Source organism: Papio anubis, chromosome 14, assembly GCF_008728515.1.
Source record: "Papio anubis isolate 15944 chromosome 14, Panubis1.0, whole genome shotgun sequence".
In the NCBI taxonomy this organism is placed as follows: Eukaryota; Metazoa; Chordata; class Mammalia; order Primates; family Cercopithecidae; genus Papio; species Papio anubis.
Genome location: NC_044989.1, coordinates 37,173,158 through 37,199,043, shown reverse-complemented (window position 1 = coordinate 37,199,043; position 25,886 = coordinate 37,173,158). Strand labels below are relative to the sequence as shown.

At 38.4% G+C, this 25,886-nt stretch overlaps 1 protein-coding gene across 6 annotated transcripts in view; it reads left to right on the top strand.

The window, feature by feature from the left end:
• The window catches only part of HEATR5B (HEAT repeat containing 5B), a 106,739-nt gene that overhangs the window by 39,107 nt on the left and 41,746 nt on the right, over positions 1-25,886 (top strand). For all 6 annotated transcript variants that reach the window (XM_031655076.1, XM_031655075.1, XM_031655074.1 and 3 more), the window contains 6 exons: positions 5,158-5,317; positions 5,933-6,122; positions 8,679-8,848; positions 13,780-13,924; positions 17,853-18,092; positions 18,601-18,852. In XM_031655076.1, the coding sequence (XP_031510936.1) occupies positions 5,158-5,317; positions 5,933-6,122; positions 8,679-8,848; positions 13,780-13,924; positions 17,853-18,092; positions 18,601-18,852 (1,157 nt within the window). The remainder of the gene's footprint in view (positions 1-5,157; positions 5,318-5,932; positions 6,123-8,678; positions 8,849-13,779; positions 13,925-17,852; positions 18,093-18,600; positions 18,853-25,886) is intronic.

Sequence of the window (25,886 nt, the reverse complement as noted above, 5' to 3'; positions counted from 1 at the left end):
TAGCTCCTTTTATTTGATCCTTTCCATTGTTTAAAATGAGGTTTACATGTTAGCTTCATTTCAGATCTCTACATTACTAGTTAAATATGAACAAAATGATGAAATCTATTCTTTCAGATACACATTAAAAGAATATACAGGACTTTCACTGCCATTAATGGTGGAGTAACAGGGACTATATTTACCCTTGTGTCTTAAACTGCTAGAAAAACAAATAAATAAAACAACAGTTTTGAGACATTGGACAACAGCCAGCATAGGACAGTGATTCCTAGGGATGGGAAAGAAACAAAGGGAACACTAACATTGCTCCAGATTACTGCTTGAAGAAAGTTTCCAGGCTTAAGTACAGAAATAGGAAACCCAAACTTGAGGAGAGAGCATTTGCAATTTGGAGAGGCAAGGTAGCTAGAACGTGTAAGGTGGAATAACAGAGAGGAGAGAGCTGCACAGGGAGAGAGCTGTGAACAGAAGGGTCATCTAAAGTCTTTGGCTGAATACTGATATGTGCAAGAATACAAGGAAACTACCCAAGACCAGGGAAAAAACCATCAAAAGGGAATAGGTGAAACAATGTTCAGAACTCACAGGGCTGAGAATATTTCATGTTCCCACTATTCAGAATAGAAAGACCTCCTGAGATGAAGCCCTCAGAACGATATTGCTTTAGTAATGGGAGCAATGTCCCTGACCCACCCTAAAAAAGCTTATTAGTAGTAGCTTAACTATATCCCAGAACAAAACTCAGCAATATTTAAAGGAATACAATAAATGGAGCAACTCAGCATTGTAAAATTCACAATATCCTGTATCCAATCAAAAATTACCAGACACATAAAGAAGCAGAAAGATAAGACCTCTTACTTGGAGAAAACATCAATCAGTAGAAACAGGCCCAGAAATGAAAAAAAAAAAAAAAATGATGAAATTAGCAAAAAAGAATATTAAAAGAGCTATTATAAATATGCTTTACATTTTCAAGGAAGTACAGGAAAACCTAAGCATGATATGAGAAAAAGAATTTGTAAAAACAGCCCAAAGGAAACTTCTAGAAGTGTAAAATGTGTGTGTGAAATGAAAAAATACACCGGATAGGATTTACAGAGGATTAGACAATGATGTAGGAAACAACAGGTCAGTCAGCTGTATTTGTGTATTGACATCTTACACTAGCTTAGAATTAAGACTGAAATTCACAGAAATTGAGAAAAGAATCATTCCAGTGATGTTGAAGACATAGAAACTATCAAAAAATGTAGCATAGAGAGAAAAAAGACTGGAATTAGAAATGAACAGAGTCTCAGTGACTTCTGGGACCAATATCAAGCTGTGTAACATGCATATAATTGAAATCTTAGCAAAGGGTAGGTCAGGAACTCTCAGACATTGCCAGTAGAAATGCAGAATGACACTTTGGAAGATCATTTGATGGTTTCTTATAAACGTAAATATACACTTCTGTTTCGCCTAGCCATTCTACTTCTAGGTATTTACCTAAGAGAAATGAAAACGTGCGTGCATACAAACACTTGTACTCAAACTTTCATAGTAGCTTTATTTACGAGAGCCAGAAACTGGGAAGTATCCACAATTATTGATGGTTGAATAGATAAATAGTGATGTATTCATAAATGGAATATTGCTCAGCTATATAAAAAGAGCAAACTACTTACACAATAAATTGGATGAATCTTAAAAGCATTATTCTATGTGAAAGAATCCAGACCCCAAAGACTAGGTACTGTCTGATTTCATTTGTATGAAACTATATAAAAAGTAAAACTATAGTGATAGAAGACAGATCAATGGTTGCCAGGATGTTGGGGGAAGAAATATGACAACAAAGGGACCTAAGGCAACTTTTTGTGGTGATGAGAATGTCCTATATCTTGTGTTGTCAGTATGGCAGCCACTACCCACATACGACTGTTGAGCAATTGAAATGCATTTTGCCCAAATTGATACACGCTATGAGTGTGTAATACATACTGGATTTTGAAGACTTAGTTCAAAAAAAGAATGTAAAATATCTCAATGATTTGGTATATTGATTACATCTTGATATTTTAATATTTTGGATATATTGAGTTAAATAAAATTTATTGAGATTGATTTCAAGACAAGAGGATCACTTGAGGCCAGGCGTTTGAGACCAGCCTGAACACTAAAACCTTCAATTCTATTTAAAAAAATAATAATTTCACCTGTTTCCTTTTTGTCTTCTGGAGTGTGGCGACTGGAATATTTTGAATTACATATGTGGCTTCTATTAGGGACTTCAAAAAGTTCTTGGAATAATAGAATGAAAAGGTACAAGTAAAAAAGATAAACTTTTTTCTTGACATAAGCTCCATCAGGTTCAAGACACTTTTGTAAGTGGTGATACCAGCCATTTAGTTCATCCCTAAATAACTGAGAATCCTGGGAATTTAACCATGTCAGTGAAGTCTTTTTTGCATTATTAGCTGAAGAAAAATGAGCACGCTTTGAAAATTTTTGTAAGATTAGGAAACAAACAAAAAGTCATAAGGAGCCAAATCAGGACCGTAAAGTGGTTGTCTAATGACTTTCCACTGAAACTCTTGCAGAATTGCCCTTGGAGAAGAACTCTCTAGTGAAGCTTTCCCAGTCATTTTTCCACTAAAGCTTTGGCTAACTTTCTCAAAACATTTTTATAATGAGCAGATGCTATCGTTCTTTGGCCCTCTAGAAAATCAAGCAGCAAAATGTATTAAGCATTCCAAAAAACTGTTGCCATGACCTTTGCTCTTAACTAGTCCACTTTTGCTTTGACCGAACCACTTTTACCTCTTGATGTCTATTGATTTGATTGTGCTTTGTGTCAGGTTCTTACTGTTACAGCCATGTTCCATCTCCTGTTACAATTCTTTAAAGCAATGCTTCAGGATCTTGATCTCACTTGTTTAAAGTTACCATTGAAAGCTCTGCCTTGTCTGCAGCTGATTTGGGTAGAACAGTTTTGACACACATCAAGTGGAAAGTTTGCTCAACTCTAACTTTTCAGTCAGAATTATGTTAGCTGAACCAGTTGAGATATGTATGTTGTTGGCTGTTATTTCTGCTGTTAATCATCAATTAGGGCACAGGTAAGATGCATTATGCATTATTTTCTCTCAAATTGATGGGTGTGGTCTTCAGCTGTTGGGCTTCATCTTCAACATTATTTTATCCCTTCTCTTCTTTTTTTTTTTTTCTTCTTCTTGAGACAGAGTCTTACTCAGGCTGGAGTGCAGTGGCGTGATCACGACTCACTACAACCTCTGCTTCCTTGGTTCAAGTGATTCTCCTGCCTCAGCCTCTGAAGTAGCTGAGATTACAGGCACGTGCCACCATACTCAGCTGATTTTTGTATTTTTAGTAGAGATGCTATCACCATGTTGGCCAGGCTGGTCATGAACTCCTGGCCTCGAGTGATCCACCCACCTTGGCCTCCCAAAGTGCTGGGAGTACAGGTGTGAGCCACTGTGCCCAGCCTGCCTCATCTCTTCTTAAAACGAGCTATTCATTTTCATTTGCTGATATCTTTGAGAGCATTGACCCCACAAACTTTCATGAAGCATCGGTGATTTCACCATTCTTCCACCCAAGCTTCACCATAAATTTGATGTTTGTTATTACTTCAGCTTTAGCAGAATTTATGTTGCTCTGATAGGGGCACTTTTCAAACTGATGTCTTATCCTTCTTAGTGCCTAAAACTAGGTCCAGTTCAAATGTGTTACAACAAGCTAGTACAAGTTTATTGTGGTACCCCAAAATATTGAAATCCATGTATAGTTCTTGCATTAATGCGTAGTTTCCATGAACTTTTTGAAGACCCCTCATATTCATCTTGGACATCCCTGTTCTAATGATTATGCCGTGGTTACATACTGTATACTTATATCAAAACTCATTAAATTGTATATTTTTATATACATTTAAAATGTAATTGTATATCTGAAGTTGGTGCATATTGTATATGAGTCTCAAAGCTTGTTTTTTAAGGTAATGTTCATCTCCTTTTATGTATTTGAATTCATGTAAAATATATTTCACAAAGAAAAAAGATTGACCTTTTTAAAAGAGGTTCAAATCATAATTATAGGGTATTTCTTAAGTGTAAAATATTTTATGTAATACTGTGAATACAAATACCTTTTTACTATTTTTGTTTGTTTGTTTGTTTTTTTTGAGACGGAGTCTTGCTCTGCCGCCCAGGCTGGAGTGCAATGGCCGGATCTCAGCTCACTGCAAGCTCCGCCTCCCGGGTTCACGCCATTCTCCTGCCTCAGCCTCCCAAGTAGCTGGGACTACAGGCACCCGCCACCACGCCCGGCTAGTTTTTTGTATTTTTTAGTAGAGACGGGGTTTCACCGTTTTAGCCAGGATGGTCTCGATCTCCTGACCTCGTGATCCACCCGTCTCGGCCTCCCAAAGTGCTGGGATTACAGGCTTGAGCCACCGCGCCCGGCCACCTTTTTACTATTTTTAAAACCAGACATAAAAGTTATTTTATTTTTTAAAAATATAAAAATGTTTCAAGTAAGTCTTGACTTTTCAAGGAGTAATTAATACTAAAAATGAGTTGTCAGATTTTCTCTAAAATTAAAATAGGCTTTATTCGGTCAAATATATGTTTTTAACCAATTATTATTATTATTATTATTATTATTATTATTATTATTGTTATTATTATTGAGACAGGGTCTTGCTCTGTCACCCAGGCTGGAGTGCAGTGGCGTGATCACAGCTCACTGCAGCCTCAACCTCTCAGGCTCAAGCAGTCCTCTCACTTCAGCCTCCCTACTAGCTGGGCCTACAGGCATGCACTGCCATGCCCGATTAAGTTTTTAATTTTTTTTTAGAAATGGGATTTTGCCATGTTAGCCCGACTGGTCTCCAACTCCTGGGCTCAAGTGATCCACCGGCCTCAGCCTCTCAAAGTGCTGGGATTACAGGCATGAGCCATCACACCCAGCCGCAGTTATTTTAAATTGAAGTTCTAACTCCTGTTAGGGAGTAGAGAGAGAAAGAAGTAATTGATTGTAATCTTTTCTTGTTTCCCCAATAATTCCCTGTTTCTGTGTGACTTACAAGGTTGTTGTTTTTATATGGAAACAGCAAAATCAGTTCTTGAAGCATAATCTTTTTTTCAGGTTGAAATCGGCTCGAGATGTTGTATCTAGGACTGGTCATTCATTGGCTCTTGGTTGTTTGCATCGTTATGTTGGTGGAATAGGCTCAGGACAACATCTGAAGACCAGTGTCAGCATTTTATTGGCTCTAGCACAAGATGGGACATCCCCTGAAGTCCAGGTATAATATTATTGATTTTTTTATTATAAAAGTTTAGAAAATTTTTGGAAAACTATTTGCTCTGTAAAATAAAAATGACTGTGGTAAGTTGTTAGGACCAATGTATTAGGGTTTGTTTTTATAATAGTGCATAGCAAGATTTTGTTTATCAGCCTAGTCTTAAAGTCTGTCTTATTCTGAGAATTTCACCCATTCACGTACATTCCTTCAAACATATTTTCTTTTTATTGTTTATTATTCTGTGTACTTGTTTCCTCTTTTTTTTTGATTTTCCTTAGATTTGTTAGATTGATCAAGTTATTTTTTCAAATAACTTTCCTTTTCTCTCTTTCTGTAATACTCCAACCTAGGTCCTGGGTCATTGGCTGAATCTTCATGTGGACCCTTTGAATATTTTGTTTTTGTTGTTTCTTTTTAGACATTATTATACATAAGTAAATATAACTACAGTGAAGATGGAGAGTGTGTGTGAAAATATCCTACAATCTTCATTTGCTACTTCACATTGATATGCCTCAGAATATTAAGAGTATACCCATGTCACAATTCAGTATACTTAATTCAGCACATTCGAATTCTTCCTTACAACTAAAATGAAATTGTATTTTATTCTAGACTTGGTCTCTTCATTCACTTGCTTTGATAGTGGATTCTAGCGGTCCGATGTATCGTGGCTATGTGGAACCAACATTATCTCTAGTTCTTACCTTGCTGTTGACAGTTCCGCCTTCACATACGGAAGTTCATCAGTGTTTGGGTCGATGCTTAGGTGCTATAATAACTACTGTTGGCCCTGAACTACAAGGTAAGTAAATCATCTGAAATTAAGGAACCTAGACAGATAATCACTATCTTTAAATTTCCTGACTATCACCATCACATTGCTTGAAGAAATTTTGTGATAACAATTACTATGTACTGAATACTTGGATTTACTGAAAGCCTGGCGCTCAGCTTTTTGCATGTGGCATTTTGTTTAATCCCTATGAGAAACCTATGACATGATAATGTTTGTTGGAGTTTTGAGCAGAGAAAATATTTTAAATGAAATTTTACTTGGAGTCCCATGAAAACAAAGTTAAAAATGGAGTTCCTTTGGCCTAGAGTGCTATCCACTTGTCTTCATGGACTTTTGCTTCACTTTTTTTGAACTCTAAGGATTAGGAACATAGCTTGAAAAGCCACTGTCGTAAGGTAAATATTATCTAAATTTTGTTTTCTTTATGTTAGAGGAAAAAGATATTAGCTAATTTTCTATGAGGAAGTAAACTGGGAGAAGATAAGTAACTTGCCTAGAGTTAGTCAACTTATGAGTGGCACATTTATGATCCTAAAGCCTATGTTTGTACCACTTAATTCCACTGAACTAATTCTACTCATGGTTAAACTCCCATGTCAGCAAGTTATGTAAAGATATCGTGAATACATAAACCCCTTTCAGAGTTTTCCTTTTTCTCCTTTGTCATTTATTAGGTATGTTTTCAGAGGGTTGAGCTTTTAACATACATTATTTAATTCTGTTAACAACCCAGAGACTGATATTATCTCTATTTTATAGATGAAATATTGAAGCTGATAGAGGTTAAGAACTTTTGTTGTGGGTTTTTTTTTTTTTTTTTTTTTTGAGACGGAGTCTCACTCTGTAGCACAGGCTGGAGTGCAGTGGCCCAGTCTCAACTCACTGCAAGCTCCGCCTCCCGGGTTTATGCCATTCTCCTGCCTCAGCCTCCCTCCCGAGTAGCTGGGACTACAGGCTCCCGCCACCATGCCTGGCTAATTTTTTGTATTTTTAGTAGAGACCAGGTTTCACTGTGTTAGCCAGGATGGTCTTGATCTCCTGACCTCGTGATCCTCCCGCCTTGGCCTCCCAAAGTTCTGGGATTACAAGCGTGAGCCACCGCGCCCAGCCGAGAGGTTAAGAACTTTTACAAGGTTTTGGAAACTAGTGAGTGGTTGGAGTAAGAAGTGAAGCCCAGATCAATCAATTTCCGATGCTTGCATTCTTTTTTTTTTTTTTGAATCTGTTGCCCAGGCTGGAGTGCAGTGGTGTGGTCTCAGCTCACTGCAACCTCCGCTTCCTGAGTTCAAGCAATTCTCCATGTTGGCCAGGCTGGTCTCGAACTCCTGACCTCATGATCTACCTGCCTCGGCCTCCCAAAGTGTTGAGATTACAGGTGTGAGCCACCATGCCCAGCCTTTTTTTTTTCTTTGTTTTGTTTTAGGAGACAGGGTCTCGCTATGTTGCCCAGGCTGTTCTCAAACTCCTGGCATCAAGCAATCCTCCCACTCCCATCTCAGCCTTGCAAAGTGCTGGGATTACAGGCACTAGCCTCCCCACCCAGCCCGTTGCCTGCATTCTTAATCCCTATGCTATGTTGCCTCCATTTTGACAGGTATTTTTAAAAAGAGAGGAAAAAGAAAAAGACTTATAAAAAATGCTAGAAATTGAAAAATATGTGATTTTTTTTTGTTTTTCTTTTCAGCGAGACAGAGTCTTGCCCTGTCTCCCAGGCTGGAGTGCAGTGGCATGATCTCGGCTCACTGAGACCTCCGCCTCCTGGGTTCAAGCAATTCTCCTGCCTCAGCTAACTTTTGTATTTCCAGTAGAGACGGAGGTTTCACTATATTGGCCAGGCCGGTCTCAAACTCCTGACCTCAGGTGATTTGCCGCCTTGGCCTCCCAAAATGCTGGTATTACAGGGAAAAATGGTGATTTAAATAAGCCTCTTTCTAAGACCCATTGTCCTCCTTGGGAAAGTGAGGATAGTTCTTCCTGTGAATATCACAGGGACATGAAGAGGATAAATACGTGCCTTTTATTAAGCATAGGTGTTTATCAAGTATTTTCTAAAGTGATAATGATAAGGCAATGCATATAAACTAGAATGTAGCTCTTATGTGATTTTTATGATTTTCTTGTTTACATATAAAGATATGCATATAGGCCAGGTATGGTGGCTCATGCCTGTAATCCCAGCACTTTGGGAGGCCGAGGCGGGTGGATCATTTCAGGTCAGAAGTTCAAGACCAGCCTGGCCAACATGGTGAAATCCCATCTGTACTAAAAGTATAAAAATCAGCTGGGTGTGGTGGCACGTGCTTGTAAACCCAGCTACTCCAGAGGCTGAGGCAGGAGAATTGCTTGAACCTGGGAGGCGGAGGTTGCAATAAGCCGAAATCACGCCACTGCACTCCAGCCTGGGCGACAGAACGAGACTCTGTCTCAAAAACAACAGCAACCAAAAAAAACTGAATAATAATTGGGTGGAATGGTTATTGAGAAGATAATTGTTTACTAGGAATATTTTTGGTGGTACTAATAAAATAATTGTATTTTATATTTTCTTTCAATTTGCACTAGGAAATGGAGCAACAATTTCTACAATTCGTTCCTCTTGTTTGGTGGGTTGTGCAATAACACAGGACCATTCAGATTCTCTTGTTCAGGCAGCTGCCATATCTTGCCTTCAGCAGCTTCACATGTTTGCACCACGACATGTCAATCTATCTAGTCTTGTTCCTAGCCTTTGTGTAAGTATAGAGCTATTTTATTCATTGATTTTTAAGTTGTATTTTATTTTACATTTAAAATATTTCTATGGGTACATAGTAGGTATATATATTTATGGGATACTTGAGGTATTGTGATACAAGCCTGCAGTGTATAATAATCACATCAGAGTGAATGTGGTATTCCTCACCTCAAGCATTTATCATTTATTTGTGTTACAAATAATCCATAGTTATTTTAAACTGTACAATTAAAATTATAGTCACCCTCTTATGATATCAAATACTAGATCTTTGTTTTTTTGAGCTTCAGTTGTCATTTTATGACTTCATAAATTCAGAAATATCTTGATGAACTGTTTATTTTCTCGCTAAGAATATATCACATTTGGGCTGGGTGCAGTGGCTCATGCCTGTAATCTCAGCACTTTGGGGGGCTGAGGCAGGCAGATCACGAGGTCAGGAGTTCGAGGCTAGCCTGGCTAATATGGTGAAACCCCATCTACACTAAAAATACAAAAATTAGCTGGGCATGGTGGCACGCGCCTGTAGTCCCAGCTACTCGGGAGGCTGAGGCAGGAGAATCGGTTGAATCCAGGAGGCGGAGGGTGCAGTGAACCGAGATCGCACCACTGCACTCCAGCCTGGGCGACAGTGCAAGACTCAGTCTCAAAAAAAAAGAATTGATCACATTTTTAGTTTTTCCCACTCAGAATTTTATTTCCTAAAACTTGATTGATACTTCTGAGTATCTGTTGCTATTATAATTGTTAATTTATTCATTCATCAAATACTTACTGATAGCCTGTTATGTGTCAGGAACCATGCAACATACTGGAGATAACATTTGTGGATGAGACAAGATCAAGCCTCTGTCATAGTAAAGTTTATAGTTTACAAAGGAATATGGAAAAATATTATTTACATATAAGTGCTATAAAAGCCTGGAGGAAAGCCTAAGAGAGCATATAGCAGGACGCCTATCATAATCCTGACATTCCGAAAAGATTTTCATTAAAAAATGGTATTTAAGGCCAGGCACGGTGGCTCACGCCTGTAATCCCAGCACTTTGGGAGGCCAAGGTGGGTGGATCACCTGAGGTCAGGAGTTCGAGACCAGCCTGGGCAACATGGTCAAACCCCGTCTCTACTAAAAATACAGAAATTAGCCAGGGGTGGTGGCAGGCGCCTACAATCTCAGCTACTTGGGAGGCTGAAGCAGGAGGATCACTTGAACCCAGGAGGCGGAGGTTATAGTGAGCTGAGATCACGCCATTGCACTCCAACCTGGGCAAGAAGAACGAAACTCTATCTCAAAAAAAAAAAAAGATATTTAAGGTGTGATCTGCAGAATAAATAGGAGTTGGTTTGCAAAGGGCATGATACTGAAGTAGACAGCATTTACTTTTAGACAGGAAGAAAAATATGTGCAAGGCCCTAAACTGGGAAGGGCTGTCATACATTTAAAGAGCCAATTAGTTAGTGTGGTTAAGGCTGAGAGAGAATAGGGAGACGTGGGGTCTAGAGGAAATGATGAGGCTGGGCAACTAACCAGGTGACATACCACACAGACTTTCTACATACATAAAACCTTTGGACTTGATTCTACAAGCAGTGGGAAACCATTAGAAGGTGTTCTCTGCAGGGGAGTGACATAATCAGATTTGCACTTTTTACATTTTGTTCTTCCTGCATGATAGAGACTGGACTCTACAGGGTAAGAATTGTATTCTCAGAAGAAGTTAATAGTGATTTGCTCTAAGTAGTAAGGGAATGAGGAGAAATCAGTGGATTTGGGTAATATTTAGGATGAAGGATTTGTTCATTAATTGGCTCTCAGTGGGGCATAGTTGGGGAAGAGGGTTAGAAGGATATGGCCTAGGTTTTTGACTTGAGTATAGTAATGTAATTTCCTGAGATTGGCAACATTGGAGGAGGAGGATTGGGAAGAGTGGATATCTTAATTCAGTTTTAGACACGTGGATAGTTAGTCATATGGGCCTGGAGCTCAGAAAAGAGAGGTCTGGTTAAAGAGGTAAATTTGAGAGGCATAAGCATTTATATGGAAAACAGAGACATAGGAGTAGATGAGATCACCAAGGAGAGAGTCCTGATTGAGGAACCCAACTTAAAAAATTTAGAAAAGAGAAAAGGAGTCAGCAAGGAATGTGTAGAAGCAGTTAAGAGAGATTAAAGAAGAAATAGAGGTTGTGTTGTTCACAGAAGCTAAATGGAGTAGAAGAGTGGTGTTTTTGGAAAAATTGACAAGCTGGTTCTAAATTTAATAGGGAAATGCAAAGTGCTTATAAAGATCAATGAAGTTGGAAGATTTACTATACTTACTATCAAGATTTACCATAAGCTCCAGTGAGAAAGACAGGGTAGTATTGCAAGTATACACAAGTAGACAAACGGAACACAGTGGAGTGTCCAGAATTGAATTCACACATACACAGTCATATAACTTACAACTCTGGCACATGTTACCACTACAGTGTGGATAGGATTATCTTTTCAATAAATACAGGGACTGAAAGATACCATTGATTGTACTTTACAACTCTAATATCACAGATGTTAAAATGAAAGAGAAAAGTACACCTGAGAATGACTGCAGTGGAGTTTTTGAAAACACTTTGTAAAGTGTTTTATTTCTTTCACTTAGGCTTTGCCAGTCAACATTTGTTGAATGTATTTTCTGAGCTACAATTCTCTGTAATTGTTACTAAATTAAAATTTTATGATGTTCTCCATATATGTTTTATCACTGGATTCTTACAGCAGTTGTGTAAGATGGGTGGGTTGGATGTTGTCCCCACTGTAAGAATAAAAAGGCAGAAACTTCAAGAGACTAAGTGACTTGTTCTTCCCATTTGATATGACCATGCTTGAGCTTTCTAATTAATTATGGAGTATTTGAAATTTCCAAAATGTGTTTATTTTCGGGAAGAAGAGTAAATAAAATCCCAGTGCTTTGGGAGCCCAAGGCAGGCAGATCACTTGAGCACAGGAGTTTGACACCAGTCTGGGCTATAATATAGTGAGACCTTGTCTCTACAAAAAAAAATCAAAAACTGAGGCGAGAGGATTGCTTGAGCCCGAGAGGTTGAGGCTGTAGTAAGCTGTGATTGTGCCACTGCACACCAGCCTGCGTGACAGAGTGATACCCTGTCTTAAAAACAAAACAAGCTCAAGCCTGTAATCCCAGCACTTTGGGAGGCCGAGACGGGCGGATCACGAGGTCAGGAGATCGAGACCATCCTGGTTAACACGGTGAAACCCTGTCTCTACTAAAAAAAATACAAAAAAACTAGCCGGACAAGGTGGCGGGCACCTGTAGTCCCAGCTACTCAGGAGGCTGAGGCAGGAGAATAGCGTAAACCCGGGAGGCGGAGCTTGCAGTGAGTCGAGATCGCGCCACTACACTCCAGCCTGAGCGACAGAGCGAGACTCTGTCTCAAAAAAAAAACGAAAAACAAAACAAAAAGACAAATAACCAAACTATTTTGTTGATAAAAATCTGTCAGATTTTTTTTCTCTTCAGTTATAGTTTATTTTTATTAATGCTTGGTATAAATTTCATGGGCTATGATTTTATGCAAGTATATCTTGAGTTCCAAATGCTGTATTAATAGCCTAAAAATATACTATCTGGCATTATGAAAGGAGGTGTATTCCATACACCTGTTCTCCATCCCCATCATTTGTGTCTGGGATTCTTTCTAAAAGATTCCTTCCTTGCTTAAAAAGCAGCACATGGAACATAATTTAATATTTTTTTCATGAGTCAGATTTATAGTAACAATTATAATAGCTTACATTTACTGAGCAGTTACCATGTGGTAGCCAGCATTGTAAGCATTTTACTTATTTACACCGTATTCCTGTGAAGAGTTAATATTCCCACCGTACATGTGGGCAAATCAAGGCACAGAGGGCTAAGTAACTTGTGTAAGGTGTCACAGGAATAAGTGACAGAGCCAGGATTCAAACCCAGTTTGGCAGCTGTGCCTGAATTCTTAACTTTTATGTCATGCTGCATCTTATACTTTTATGTTTTAGAGTGTACTATATTCGGGGACCTTGCAGATGAAAAAAAAGTCTGTAGCAAAGGCCCCATTTTGCAATTTTTTCGGGTGATTATGTTTGCCTTGATTTGGTTTTTTCACTTTACTAAATAACCTCCTTTGCTTTCAAATGTTATGGTGTGCTCTGCCCCCTAACTTTTCATTCATTACATCTGATCTTTATATACTTAAAACATTTAGATGACAAAATTGAGTAGGACTATGTGTAAAATAAGATGTGCAGAAAGTCCTTCTGGATTTTTCATCTAAGTATATTGTATGAGCTTTAGAGCACAGATCTTGGGACAGTTATTTTGGCAACTAACATATTTTTCGTATATTTTATTAGTAGTAGTATTTTGTCAGAAGGCCATCATTTGACTATATTTTAAACAACTGAGGTTGTTAAATTAAGAGCATCTTCAGAAGTAAGATGTTAATATATATTCATTAGGGCCGGGCACGGTGGCTCATGCCTGTAATCCCAGCACTTTAGGAGGCCGAGGTGGGTGGATCACGAGACCAGGAGTTCGAGACCAGCCTGGCCAACATGGTGAAACCCCATCTCTACCAAAAATGCAAAAATTAGCCAGGCGTGGTGGCAGGTACCTGTAATCCCAGCTACTCGGGAGGCTGAGGCAGGAGAATCGCTTGAAACCGGAAGGCAGAGGTTGCAGTGAGCAGAGATCATGCCACTGCACTCCAGCCTGGGCAACAAGAGTGAAAATCTGTCTCAGAAAAAAAGAAATATGTGTGTGTGTGTGTGTGTGTGTGTATGTATATATATGTGTATGTATATACATACATATACATTCATTAGACAAGTAAGATTAAAGAATTACAGCTTTTTTAAGAGAAATTGCCTAACATTGTTATGGTTTACAGGTTCACTTATGTAGTTCCCATTTGTTACTTCGACGAGCAGCTGTGGCATGTCTTCGGCAACTGGCACAAAGAGAAGCAGCTGAAGTTTGTGAATATGCCATGAGCCTGGCAAAAAATGCAGGGGACAAAGAGAGCAGTAGTGCCAGTAAGTTATATTATTGGTCAATATTCTTTTTTGTTTAAATACTTTTACATTTCAAATAAGTATTATTTATCAAATAACATTTTTGTGTCGAAATGTGGCCAGATGTCTTATTCTTTGAAATAAAACCATTACTACTTTAAAAATTCCAATGTGGTTTTCTTGGTAATTTTGCATTTTTGCTTTTTAAAAATTTTTGCAAGTTGGGCATAGTGCCGTGTACCTGTAGTCCTAGCTACTCCGGAGGCTGAGGGGGGAGGATCACTTGAGCCCAAGGGTTCAAGGTTACGACGAGCTGTGATCACACCACTGCGCTCCAGTCTGGGTGATAGAGTAAGACCATGCCTCCTAAAGAAAGTAAGTAAATAAATAAGTAAAAAGTAGGGTGTGAACGACTGGATTTAGAAAAAAATTATTTGTAGCTTAAACTGAATAATATTTAGTATCAGAATATTTCTGCCATTTCCTGAGGATGTTTTAGGGGCACTTGAAGGTTTCCAGTTCTGGATGGTAGTTAGCCTTTTGTGATGTAATTTTTCCTCTAAGAAGGTAAGACCAAAGTAGCCAATAAAGCTATGAAATATCAGTAGATGTTTGGTAGCAAAAGGTTGATTTTTGCTTCCTTTAGTTCTTTCTGCTTTTTGGACGGTTTTAGGTATAGCTTAAATTCCTAGCTGGTCTTCTAATATCTGGGTGTAGGTGGTTTGGAAACTTTTTAAGAGTTTAATTGACAGAGGTATTTCCCCGATTATGAGGGAAATTTTTTACTTATAAAAGTTTTCTAATGCCTAGAATCCGCTTGGATACAAAGAAGCAAGATACAAGAATAACTTCAATTTTTAGCATAGCATAAGAACTTTATTAACAACCATACAGTATTGTAGAATATTAAAGAAGTTTATTAGGCTGGGCGTGGTGGCTCACACCTGTAATCTCAACACTTTGGGAGACCGAGGCGGGCGGATCACGAAGTCAGGATATCAAGACTATCCTGGCTAACATGGTGAAACTCTGTCTCTACTAAAAATACAGAAAAATTAGCCGAGTGTGGTGGCGGGTGCCTGTAGTCCCAGCTACTCGGGAGGCTGAAGCAGGAGAATGGCATGAACCCGAGAGGTGGAGCTTGCGGTGAGCCGAGATCACACCACTGCACTCCAGCCTTGGTGGCAGAGCGAGACTTCATTTAAAAAATAAATAAATAAATAAGTTTATGATAAAAATCTAACAGTAGACATTATTGCTTTTTGGAGAGAAGACATCACCAAAAGTAGTTACAGACCTCTTCTGAATACATATGAATTTTCAGAACTTCTACATGTCAGTTGCCATAAACAAAATTGAGACTACTTGGAAGACTGAGACAAATCACTTGAGCCCAGGAGTTCAAGTCCAACTTGGGCAGCATAGTGAGATCCTGTCTCTTACAAAAAAAAAAAAGAAAGAAAAGAAAAGAAAGACAGCTAAGATAGGGAAAAATATTTGCAAAATATATTTTTTATTAACATTTTATTTACTAATGTACTTATTTATAAAAGTGTTTAAAGCTTTTACAAATGAGTATGTTTGGAGTCCCCAAGATCACCCCCAGGTTTGATGATTTCCTGGGTGGACTCATTGTATAGGCATTTTCCTGGCTGTGTTTATTATGACAAAAGGAAGAAAAGGTGTGTAGGATGAAGTTAGAGGAAACCAGGCACAAGCTCCCCAGTGCCCTGTCCCCATGGAGTCGTACAGATTGCAGCCCAGCAATGCTTTGTGACAACATGCGTGTAATGTATTCTCCCAGAGAAGCTTATTAAAGACTTAATGCCCAGTGTTTTTACTGGGGGCTGATCCCATAGGCATGGCCTGCCTGGCACATACCAAAAGTTCAGACTCTCAGAAGGAAAGCAGATGTTCAGCAGAAGCCACAATTTAGGTACAGCGAGCCACTTTCATCAGGGAATTAATGGGAAACCTCTAGAAACCCAATTCCCAGATGCTAGCTAAGGGCTAACCTTGTAATTAAGTCTTACTAAGGTAGTCTTAGGGCTGCAATGTTAATTTGTCTTTGCATCTTGTAAAAACCACTAGAGCACGTTTTATAAAGAAAAAATAACAAGTGTCTTTAACCTCCAGTGATTTAACAATTGCATGTTATTATACTCATAAGATAGCATTTTTCTTCTATAAAACTAATCAAGATTAAAAATAATGTTTATAACCAGTGTTGGGAAAAGTAGGAATAGATATTTCTTGTACTACAGATAGAAATGTAAAAAATCACGCACATTTCCTGGAGGGTTTTTTGGCACTGTGTCCTTGAAGTTTTCAAAATGTGCTTACCCTTTGACCTAGAAATTCCCTTTTAAGGAATTTGTCCTCTAATCAATTAATTTTCTTTTAAGGAATTTGTCCTCAGTGATTAATCAATTAATTTTATCCTAATGTATTGGTTTGCTGTGTAGCCATTAACATTCATACTGTAGAAGTATAATTACTGAAATGGGAAAATATTCACTATGCACTGCTAAGTGAAAGAAGAGTCTCTGTGCCTAATCTCTTTCTAATGTTCTCTTTTCTTGGAACCTTTTCATTTAACTTTTTCTATTGTTTTAGAATTTCACTCACTATGGCTGTTTTCTTCAAACCTCACTTTATTCTGTATTTGGGGTGACAAAACAAAAATAGTTAACCTTTCAGCTCCATTCCTCTATCTTACTCCCTTCAGGGTTCAGAGGGCTCTAGACTTCAGAGGGCATAGTAATACTTATTCTTAAAGCCACCAGTTATATACTACTGTGTTTACAAGAATGAAAAGATTTTCCGATGAAGCAAGAAATTTAACTAATATTTCATGACAACATTACTTTTTGGTTGTTGTTAGTCTTTGGGTTTTCCCAATTTTTATTTATTTTTTATTTTTATATTTATTTATATATTTATTTATTTATGAAACGGAGTCTCACACTGTCACCCAGGCCGGAGTGCAGTGGCACGATATCAGCTCACTGCAACCTCCACCTCCCAGGTTCAAGTGATTCTCCTGCCTCAGCCTCCCGAGTGGCTCGGATTACAGGCACCTGCCACCGCACCCGGCTAATTTTTGTATTTTTAGTAGAGGCAGGATTTCACCATCTTGACCAGGCTGGTCTTGAACTCCTGACCTTGTGATCCACCTGCCTCAGCCCCATAAAGTGCTGGGATTGCAGGTTTGAGCCACCGCACCCGACGGAGTTTCCAGGCTGGAGTGCAATGGCACAATCTCGTCTCACTGCAACCTCCGCCTCCTAGGTTCAAGAGATTCTCCTGCCTCAGCCTCCCGAGTAGCTGGGATTACAGACACCTGCCACCACACCCAGCTAATTTTTGTATTTTTAGTAGAGATGGCGTTTCAACATGTTGGCCAGACTGGTCTCGAACTCCTGACCTCAGGTGATGGGGCCTTCTAAAGTGCTGGGATTACAGGTGTGAGCCACTGCGCCCGGCCTTGAGTTTTCCCAATTTTTAAATGAACTGTTAGGATACAGTCCACTTAGAGTTTGTGTTCTGACTTTATAAAATTTTTAAAATCTGAACTATAAGACTGAGTAAGTTTCAACTTATTCTTCTAACAAATAAAACAGTTTTTTAGTTTGTTAAATATATTTAGCTGTATATCTCTTTCCCACACTTTTTCTTATTAGAATCAAATATTTATTGAGTGTTCCCTGAGATTTGTTTACAATATCTCAGAATAATCAGTTTTACAGTTCAAGGTTTTACTCTAATTGCCAGATTAAATTATGATCCCAAAGATACGTAAACTAGAGGCCGTAGTTAAATTGTATGTAGCTAGCTGGTTTTGTGGCTGTTGTGAATTTATATGTAAGACTTGATCTTTATCATAATTGTTACCTATAGCATACAACAAAAATCCCATACAAATTCATTTGTAAAAATTACCTTTCAGATGTCAATCCTTTTGCACCTGGGGTTAGTTCTCGAAGTGATATCCATTGCCGGCACCAAGGTGTTAATATAACAGAAACTGGTCTTGAGGGACTACTTTTTGGAATGCTAGACCGGGAGACAGATCGAAAATTGTGTTCTGATATTCATGACACTTTGGGACATATGCTTTCTTCGCTGGCAGTAGAAAAACTTTCTCATTGGCTAATGCTTTGTAAAGATGTCCTGGCAGCTTCTAGTGGTAAGTATTTAATATGTGTTCTTAAAATAATGGAAATTGTTTTACTTCTGATATATGCATATAGATATATGTATAAAGATACATACATGTAAATCTGAGCTTATATTTAAAAGTAATAACTTTTGATCTACAAATCCCTGTCAAAATGTTGAAGGTTAAATTATGTTATAAACAAATGAGCTTTTTTATATTGTTGGGAAAATGTATTTCAAAATTTTTTGGAACTTCAAACTAAATTTTCATACATAAAAATCCCGAGTTACTCTAGAGTAACACATACTATGTAAAACTATTGAAATATGTAAATGTAGTTTACATAAAAGTAATTTATGTTATCCTTTCCTTGGCTTTTGATTGTTGAAAAAAAAAGTTTGCTAGTTTTACTGTTTTCCAGAAAGTAAGAATTTAGTCTTTTTTTTAAATTAAAAAATTTTTAACATTAATAACTTTTTAAAGGATCATTTTTGCTTATGTAAGGTTGTTATAATATTCCTTATTCTTGTTATAGATATGAGTACTGCAACTCTCTTAAGTAGTGGAAAAGATGAAGAATCTGAAAAGAAGGATGAGATGGATGATGATACCATGTTTACCACGTTAGGTGAAGAAGATAAATCAAAGCCTTTTGTGGCCCCTCGCTGGGCCACTCGAGTATTTGCTGCGGATTGCCTGTGTCGAATCATCAATTTGTGTGAGAATGCAGACCAGGCTCACTTTGATCTTGCCTTGGCGCGTTCTGCTAAACTTCGAAACCCTACAAGTAAATTTAAAATCAGCGCTTATTTTCCCCAAAGCATTTTTACAGCTTGAGATGTTTTACTGATATGAGATATTTTACTGCTATGGATGTAGTGTGCTTTAGAATGTGCCATTTGTTTATTGTAAGTTCTCTTGCCTTTCATCTTAGTTTTCTGTCCCCTCTACACACTCTTCATCCTATTCATCTTCTGATTCCTATTGGGAAGATAAGTTGAAGAAGGTGGTCCACAAGATACATTGATCTGTGTGTCTGTCTCTTTAATCATTTGCCCAAAGGATAATCATGGCAGTTACTTAGATTTTCTTAGTACATTGTCCTGGATTTTAGCATTTCAGCAGAAAGGAAATGGTAAAATTTTAAGGCATATAAATAAAGTGAGAATCCCCAGCCATGGAGAATGTCAGAATTCATGAATGCCTTGGTAGATTGCAAACTCTCAAATTTCAGAAGTGCTATTAGGTATTTTTGAAAAGGTGAAAATTGTTTATTATGGAAACAATTTTTATCTCATTATTTTTTATCTTTTGTAAACTTTTTATACCGTGTATCCCCTGAATCTGATATTATAGGGAATTTACAAAGAGACCATCAGGCCCAGTACCTTCATTTCATAGTTGAAGAGACCCAGAGAAATTGAGAGGTGATAGAGTAACAGATTCCTTATCCTATAGTTTGCTGTCTCTTTATCACCCAATCATTTTTTAAATATCTGAAGACAAATTGTATGTATTAACAATATTGACATCTATGAATTGAAAATGCCTTTTGGGTTATTTCATTGTGTATAAGAAGCAGCAGAGCTCACATACATATTTTTAAAACAAACAGGCTGAGTGCGGTGGCTCATGCCTGTAATCCTAGCACTTTGGGAGGCTGAGGCGGGTGAATCACTTGAGGTCAGGAGTTCGAAACCAGCCTGGCCAACATGCTGAAACCCCATCTCTACTAAAAATACAAAAAATTAGTGGACATCCTGGCACGTGCCTGTAGTCCCAGCCGCTCAGAAGGCTGAGTCAGGAGAAGCGCTTGAACCCAGGAGGCGGAGGTAGCAGTGAGCCAAGATCACGCCACCACACTCCAGCCTGAGTGACAGAGCAAGACTCTGTCTCAAAAACATACAAACTGGAAAACAGTAGTACAACATGTATAAAATGAGACTGAATATAGAGTATCAGCAAAGCACAATACATCATGAACACAGTGTTTTTGTTCATGTCATTATTCAGCAAATATTTACTGCATCCTATTTTTTGGTATACAGTGGGGATACAGAGAAGAAAAAAACATAGTCCATACCCTGGAAGAACTTACAGCCTAGAAGACAGAGAGACAGACTTCTCAGTCAAATGGTTGTGGGGTGTCCTAATAGTAGTATGTTAAAGTACTTTGAGAACATTAAAAAACATATAGTATTCATTTCCTATAAAGCCAGGGAAGACATCACAGAAAAGGTTATTTTGAAGTTTTAAAGGCAGAGAAAGGGTTAGAAGAGACTGGTGGCATTAGTTTTCTATGGCTGCTATAACAAATGCCCACAGACTTGGTTTAAAATCACACAAGTTTATCATCTTACAGTTCTGGAGGTCAGAAGTCTCGGTGGGGTAACATCAAGGCGTCGGCAGGGCTGTGTTCCTTTCTGGAGGCTCTAGGGGGCATCCCTTTCCTTTTCTTTCCAGCTCATATATGCTGCCTGCACTCTTTGGCTCACGGCTCCCTTTCTCTCTTTTCAAAGGCAGCAGCGTTAAATCTTTCTGTGATGCTTCTTCAGTCCTCACGTGTCTCTGACTGCAGCCAGGAAAGGTGCTCTGCTTTTAAGGGCTCATGTAATTAGATTGGGTCTGCCGTGATAATTTAGGCCAGTCTCCATGTTTTAAACTCCATAACGATAATCACATCTGCAGAGTCCCTTTTGCCCTACAAGGTAACATAGTCACAGATTCTAGGGATTAGGTGTGGAAATTTTGGGCTGCCAATATTCTGCCTACCACACTGGATTATTAGAAGCGGAGGGATTCAACATGAAAAAGCTGATTGCCAAAAAATAAATAAATAAAAAGAATCAGAGGAAGTAAGAGAATTTGTAAAGCCATGGAATCATAAGTGTGCGTACTACATTTAGCGAATAGTGAAAATCCTTAGGTAGGCTTTTCTTTCTTTGTAGATCTTAACTGTTGTTTTTCTTCCTCATTGTGTCTTGTTCTTTTTACCTTAGTGCTCAGAGATCCTCACAGGTTTTTTCTTTATACATTGATGTTTTGCTTTTTTTAGCCTTCATTAATAATCTTAAATCTGCTTTAATTTTTTTAATTTTCCTGTAATTTGTCTACATTTCTCCCACCTCCATTGTATCATATCCGTTTTACTCTCTAAGATTTTCTGTTTTTATACCATAGCAGCCATGATTCTTTCCATCCTATTGAGGATGCCACATGATTTTTTTTTTTTAATTTTATTCTGGTTTTTATAGAAAATTGTTTGCAGAGATTAGCCATTTCTCTGAATCTTCAGAATCTTTCTTTTCCCTGGTTGCATTTTTCTTTAATAAACTTAATTGTTTATATATTCTTGAAAGAGAAGATTCCATATTTGAAATTTTCTCTCAGTGTAGAGGTGGATTGCCCGTGTTCTCTGTTGTTCATGTATTTCCCACCTGTAGTTGGATGGTAAGCTGCTGTAACAGCTCCCACCCAGATTCCAGTGTCTGGCATATTTTGCTGTGGATCCTTTCTAACAGGATGCTTTCTAACATCACCGCCTGCCATTCTGATTCCGAACAGTCATGGCAGAGTATATGAAAAAGTATAGACCCAGTAAATGTGCTCTTCAGGCTCTCCTGTATCATCTTCATCTCTTCATCTTCCTATCTCCTATGCTTTAATTGTAGAGAATTACTACTCCCCACATATAATAAACCCCCTAATTTTTTTTCCACTTTGAAGTTTTTGTTCAGTCCCCTTTTCATACCCACCTTTTCAAGAGTTCACTTCCTGGGATTTAGAAAAAGACAAGAGGTCTTGCTTTGGAAGGGTAGACATAGAGATGGGCAGAGAAGCAGCAGCACTCTGGTTGTTGGGGAAAGTGGCACCCTCGTTCCAGAAGCAATTGCCTAGATTTTAGTTTGGTAGATTGATACAGTCCTAGACTTTGTATATTAGATGATAGAGTGCAGGAGGAATAATAGGTCTTTTTATTTACTTTCAGGTTGGCATAATATAAGTAGACTCATTTTAATCTACTTCCTACTGCCTTGGGAATTTTCTCCCAAATTTTGGCCGTAGTTTATTATACCTCATTCTTGTTTGTTTCTCAGTTTTTTTGTTGTAGTAAAATACATATAATAATTATCATCTTAACTTTTTTAGTTTATGAGATGGGCAAAATTTGTTTAATTGACTTACATATATATATATATCATGTACAACAAGATGTTTTGAAGTATGTATACATTGTAGAATAGTTAAATCTAGCAAATTAACAAATGCATTACCTCACCTAGTTATCATTTTTGTGTGAGACCACTTAACATCCACCATCTTTGCATTTTTCAAGAACACAGTGTATTGTCATTAACTATAGTCACCATGCTATAGAGTAGATCTCTTACATTTATTCCTCCTATTTAACTGTAACTCAACATACTTTGACCAACATATCCCCATCTTACCCTTAACCACCCAACCTCTGGTAACCACCATTCTACTCTCTACTTCTGTTAGATTAACTTTTTTAGATTCCACGTATGAATGAGATCATGTGGTATTTTTCTGTGCCTGACGTATTTCAGTTAACCTAATGCCTCCAAGTTCATCCATGTTGTCTCAAATAATAGGACTTTATTCTTTTCTATGACTGAATAGTATTCCATTATGTATTTATACCACATTTTCTTTATCAATTGATAGATACTTAGGTTGGTTCCATATCTTGGTTACTGTGAATAGTCCTGCAGTAAACATGAGAGTGCAGATAACTCTTCAACCTACTTAGTTCAAAACCTTGCTTTTGGCCAGGAGCAGTGGCTCAGGCCTGTAATCCCAGCACTTTGGGAGGCCGTGGCAGGTGGATCACGAGGTCAGGAGATCGAGACCATCCTGGCTAACATGGTGAAACCCCGTCTCTACTAAAAATACAAAAAAAAAATCAGCCAGGTGTGGTGGCAGGTGCCTGTAGTCCCAGCTACTCGGGAGGCTGAGGCAGGAGAATGGCGTGAACTCGAGAGGCAGAGTTTGCAGTGAGCCGAGATCGTGCTACTGCATTCCAGCCTGGGCAACAGAGCGAGACTCTTTCTCAAAAAAAGAAAAAAAAAAACACCTTGCTTTTATTGGTGGTATGTTTTTGCTTCCTTTAGGTGAGGAAGCACTGCGGGCTTCTAGCCAAATGTTTTCCCTTCTCTGCTTGCCTCCCACCCACAAAGCAACAGATATTCTTTTATTTTTATTTTATTTATTTATTTTTTTCTGAGACAGAGTCTCGCTCTGTCACCCAAGCTAGAATGCAGTGGTGTGATCTCGGCTCACTGCAGCCTCAGCCTCCTGGGTTCAAGCGATTCTCCTGCCTCAGCCTCCCGAGCAGCTGGGATTACAGGCACCCGCCACCATATCCAGCTAATTTTTGTATTTTTAGTAGAGATGGAGTTTCACTATGTTGGCCAGGCTGATCTCAAACTCCTGGCCTCTGCCCGCCTTGGCCTCCCAAAGTTCTGGGATTACCAACATGAGTCACCGCACCTGGCCAGATATTCTTTTTAAACTCAAGATTCTAGAATTAGTTTTTTTGGTAGGCACATGAAAAAAAATTGAAGGTACACAACTTGTAACTTTGACAACAACAATAACAACAAAAACTTATTTAAATAGGAACTGTTTGAAGATCAGGCTGAACCATAGAATTGTCACTGCTTCAAAAAGACTTTGTGGGTTTTGAAGCCTCCTGAAGAACTTTATAAGCCTTGAGCTTAATAATTTCTTTAGATAATTTGTGTTGCTATGTCTTTTAAGTTCACTGATCTGTAGTATTTAATCTCTATTAATTTTATCCAGTGTAGTTTTCATTTCAGATATTTTACTTTATATTTATCAATTCCCCTTTGTGGTTTTTTTCTACCTTTCATTTCTCCCTTCATTATTTTCGTGCTTTTCTTTTCCTTTTTTTGAACATAGGAAACATATCGATAATAGCTATGTAAAGTTCCCTGTCTACTTCTCTTATCTTTTTCATTTCTAGACTTGTTTCTATTCACCGATTTTTTTTTTTTCTCTCTCTCTTTGTTGTGAGACATATTTCCCTACTTCTTTGCATTCTTGGTAATTTTTTTTATTAGATATCAGACATTATAAATTTTATGATATTAATGCTGGATTTTGGTGTGTTCCAAAATAATTTTGGACTTTGTTCTGGGATGTAGTTAAATTACTTGGTATCATTTTAATTATTTTGAGACTTGCTTTTAAACTTGGTTCATACAGATCCAGGACAACTTTTACTCTAGGTCTAAAAGGAAAAACATTTCCCTTTTCCACATCTTATTCTTATAAAAGTCTTTTCTTTCTTATTTTGTAGATTTAAGTTTCCTGACAAGGGTTTTTCTGAAGTAGAGATTGGCAGACTACAGCCTACTGTCCAAATCCAACCTACAGTCATTTTTGTAAATAAAGTTTTACTGGAGCACAGCACACTCATTTCTATACGTATTGTCTGTGGCTGCTTTTGCACAGTAACAGTGGAGCTAAGTAGTTGCAATGGAGATAATATAGCCTGAGACCAGGCACACTGGCTCACGCCTGTTATCCCAGCACTTTGGGAGGCAGAGGTGGGCAAATCACAAGGTCAGGAGTTTGAGACCAGCCTGGTCAACATGGTGAAACCCCATCTCTACTAAAAATACAAAAATTAGCTGGGTGTGGTGGTGAGGCCTGTAATCCCAGCTACTCGGAAGGCTGAGGCAGGAGAATCACTTGAACCCTTTGGGGGCAGAGTTTGCAGTGAGCCAAGATCACACCACTGCATTCCAGCCTGAGAAACAGAGCAATACTCCATCTCAAAAAAAGAAAAAATAAGATAATATAGCCTACAAAGTGTGAACCAAAAAGTGACTGAAGCGCAGATATCAATTGATAGAGGCTTTTTAGCCAAGGTTAAGGATTCACCTGGGAAAAAACATGGGTAACAGGAGCATCTGTGACCCATGTTTTATCCAAAGGGGGTTTTGGGAACTTCATTATTTAAAGAAGAAAGAACAGCAGGATGGAAAAAAAAAAAAAAGGGAAGGGAGGGTAAGCAGTGAGGTAAATGGTTATTATATTCCTGTGAGGCTTTGATTAGCCTCAGTAAATGGTTTTTTTTGTTTTGTTTTTGAGACAGGGTCTTACTTTGTCACCCAGGCTGGAGTGCAGTTGCATGCTCTCGGCTCACTGCAGCCTTGACCTCCCAGGTTCAAGGGACCCTCCCACCTCAGCCCCCTGAGTAGCTGGGACTACAGGTCCACACCACCAAGCCCAGCTAATTTTTGTATGTTTTGTAGAGATGAGGTTCACCATGTTGCCCAGACTGGTCTTGAACTCTTGAGCTCAACCTGTCCACCCACCTCAGCTTCCCAAAGTGCTAGGTTTACAGGCTTAGCCACCTCACCCTGCCTAGCCTCTGTAAATCTACATTTTACATGTGAAAAGGAGGAATAAAGGAAAAAGTCGGTTATGCATTGGCCTCAGTGTAGAGAGAGGGATGATTTCTCATCTTGTCTTTGTCCTATACCTGTGAAAATAAGCTGGTAGTTGACATTGTCAGGGTGAGATTCAGCAGAACTTGGTTTTAGGGCTGGTTCTTAGCGAGGGATATGTATTTGGAAAGATTCCTTGTGAGCAATTTGTGAGAGGAGGCCATTTGGGAAGATTTTTGGCCTTCTGTCATTGTGGGAATGTGGCTTAAAATGAGGCAGTGACACACAGATGTGAAATTAACAGCTACCTGGGAGCAAAAGGAAGGCAGTATTGCAAGACTCAGTCCCCAAGCCTCAGTTTCTCTTTGGCCTAGTGAGT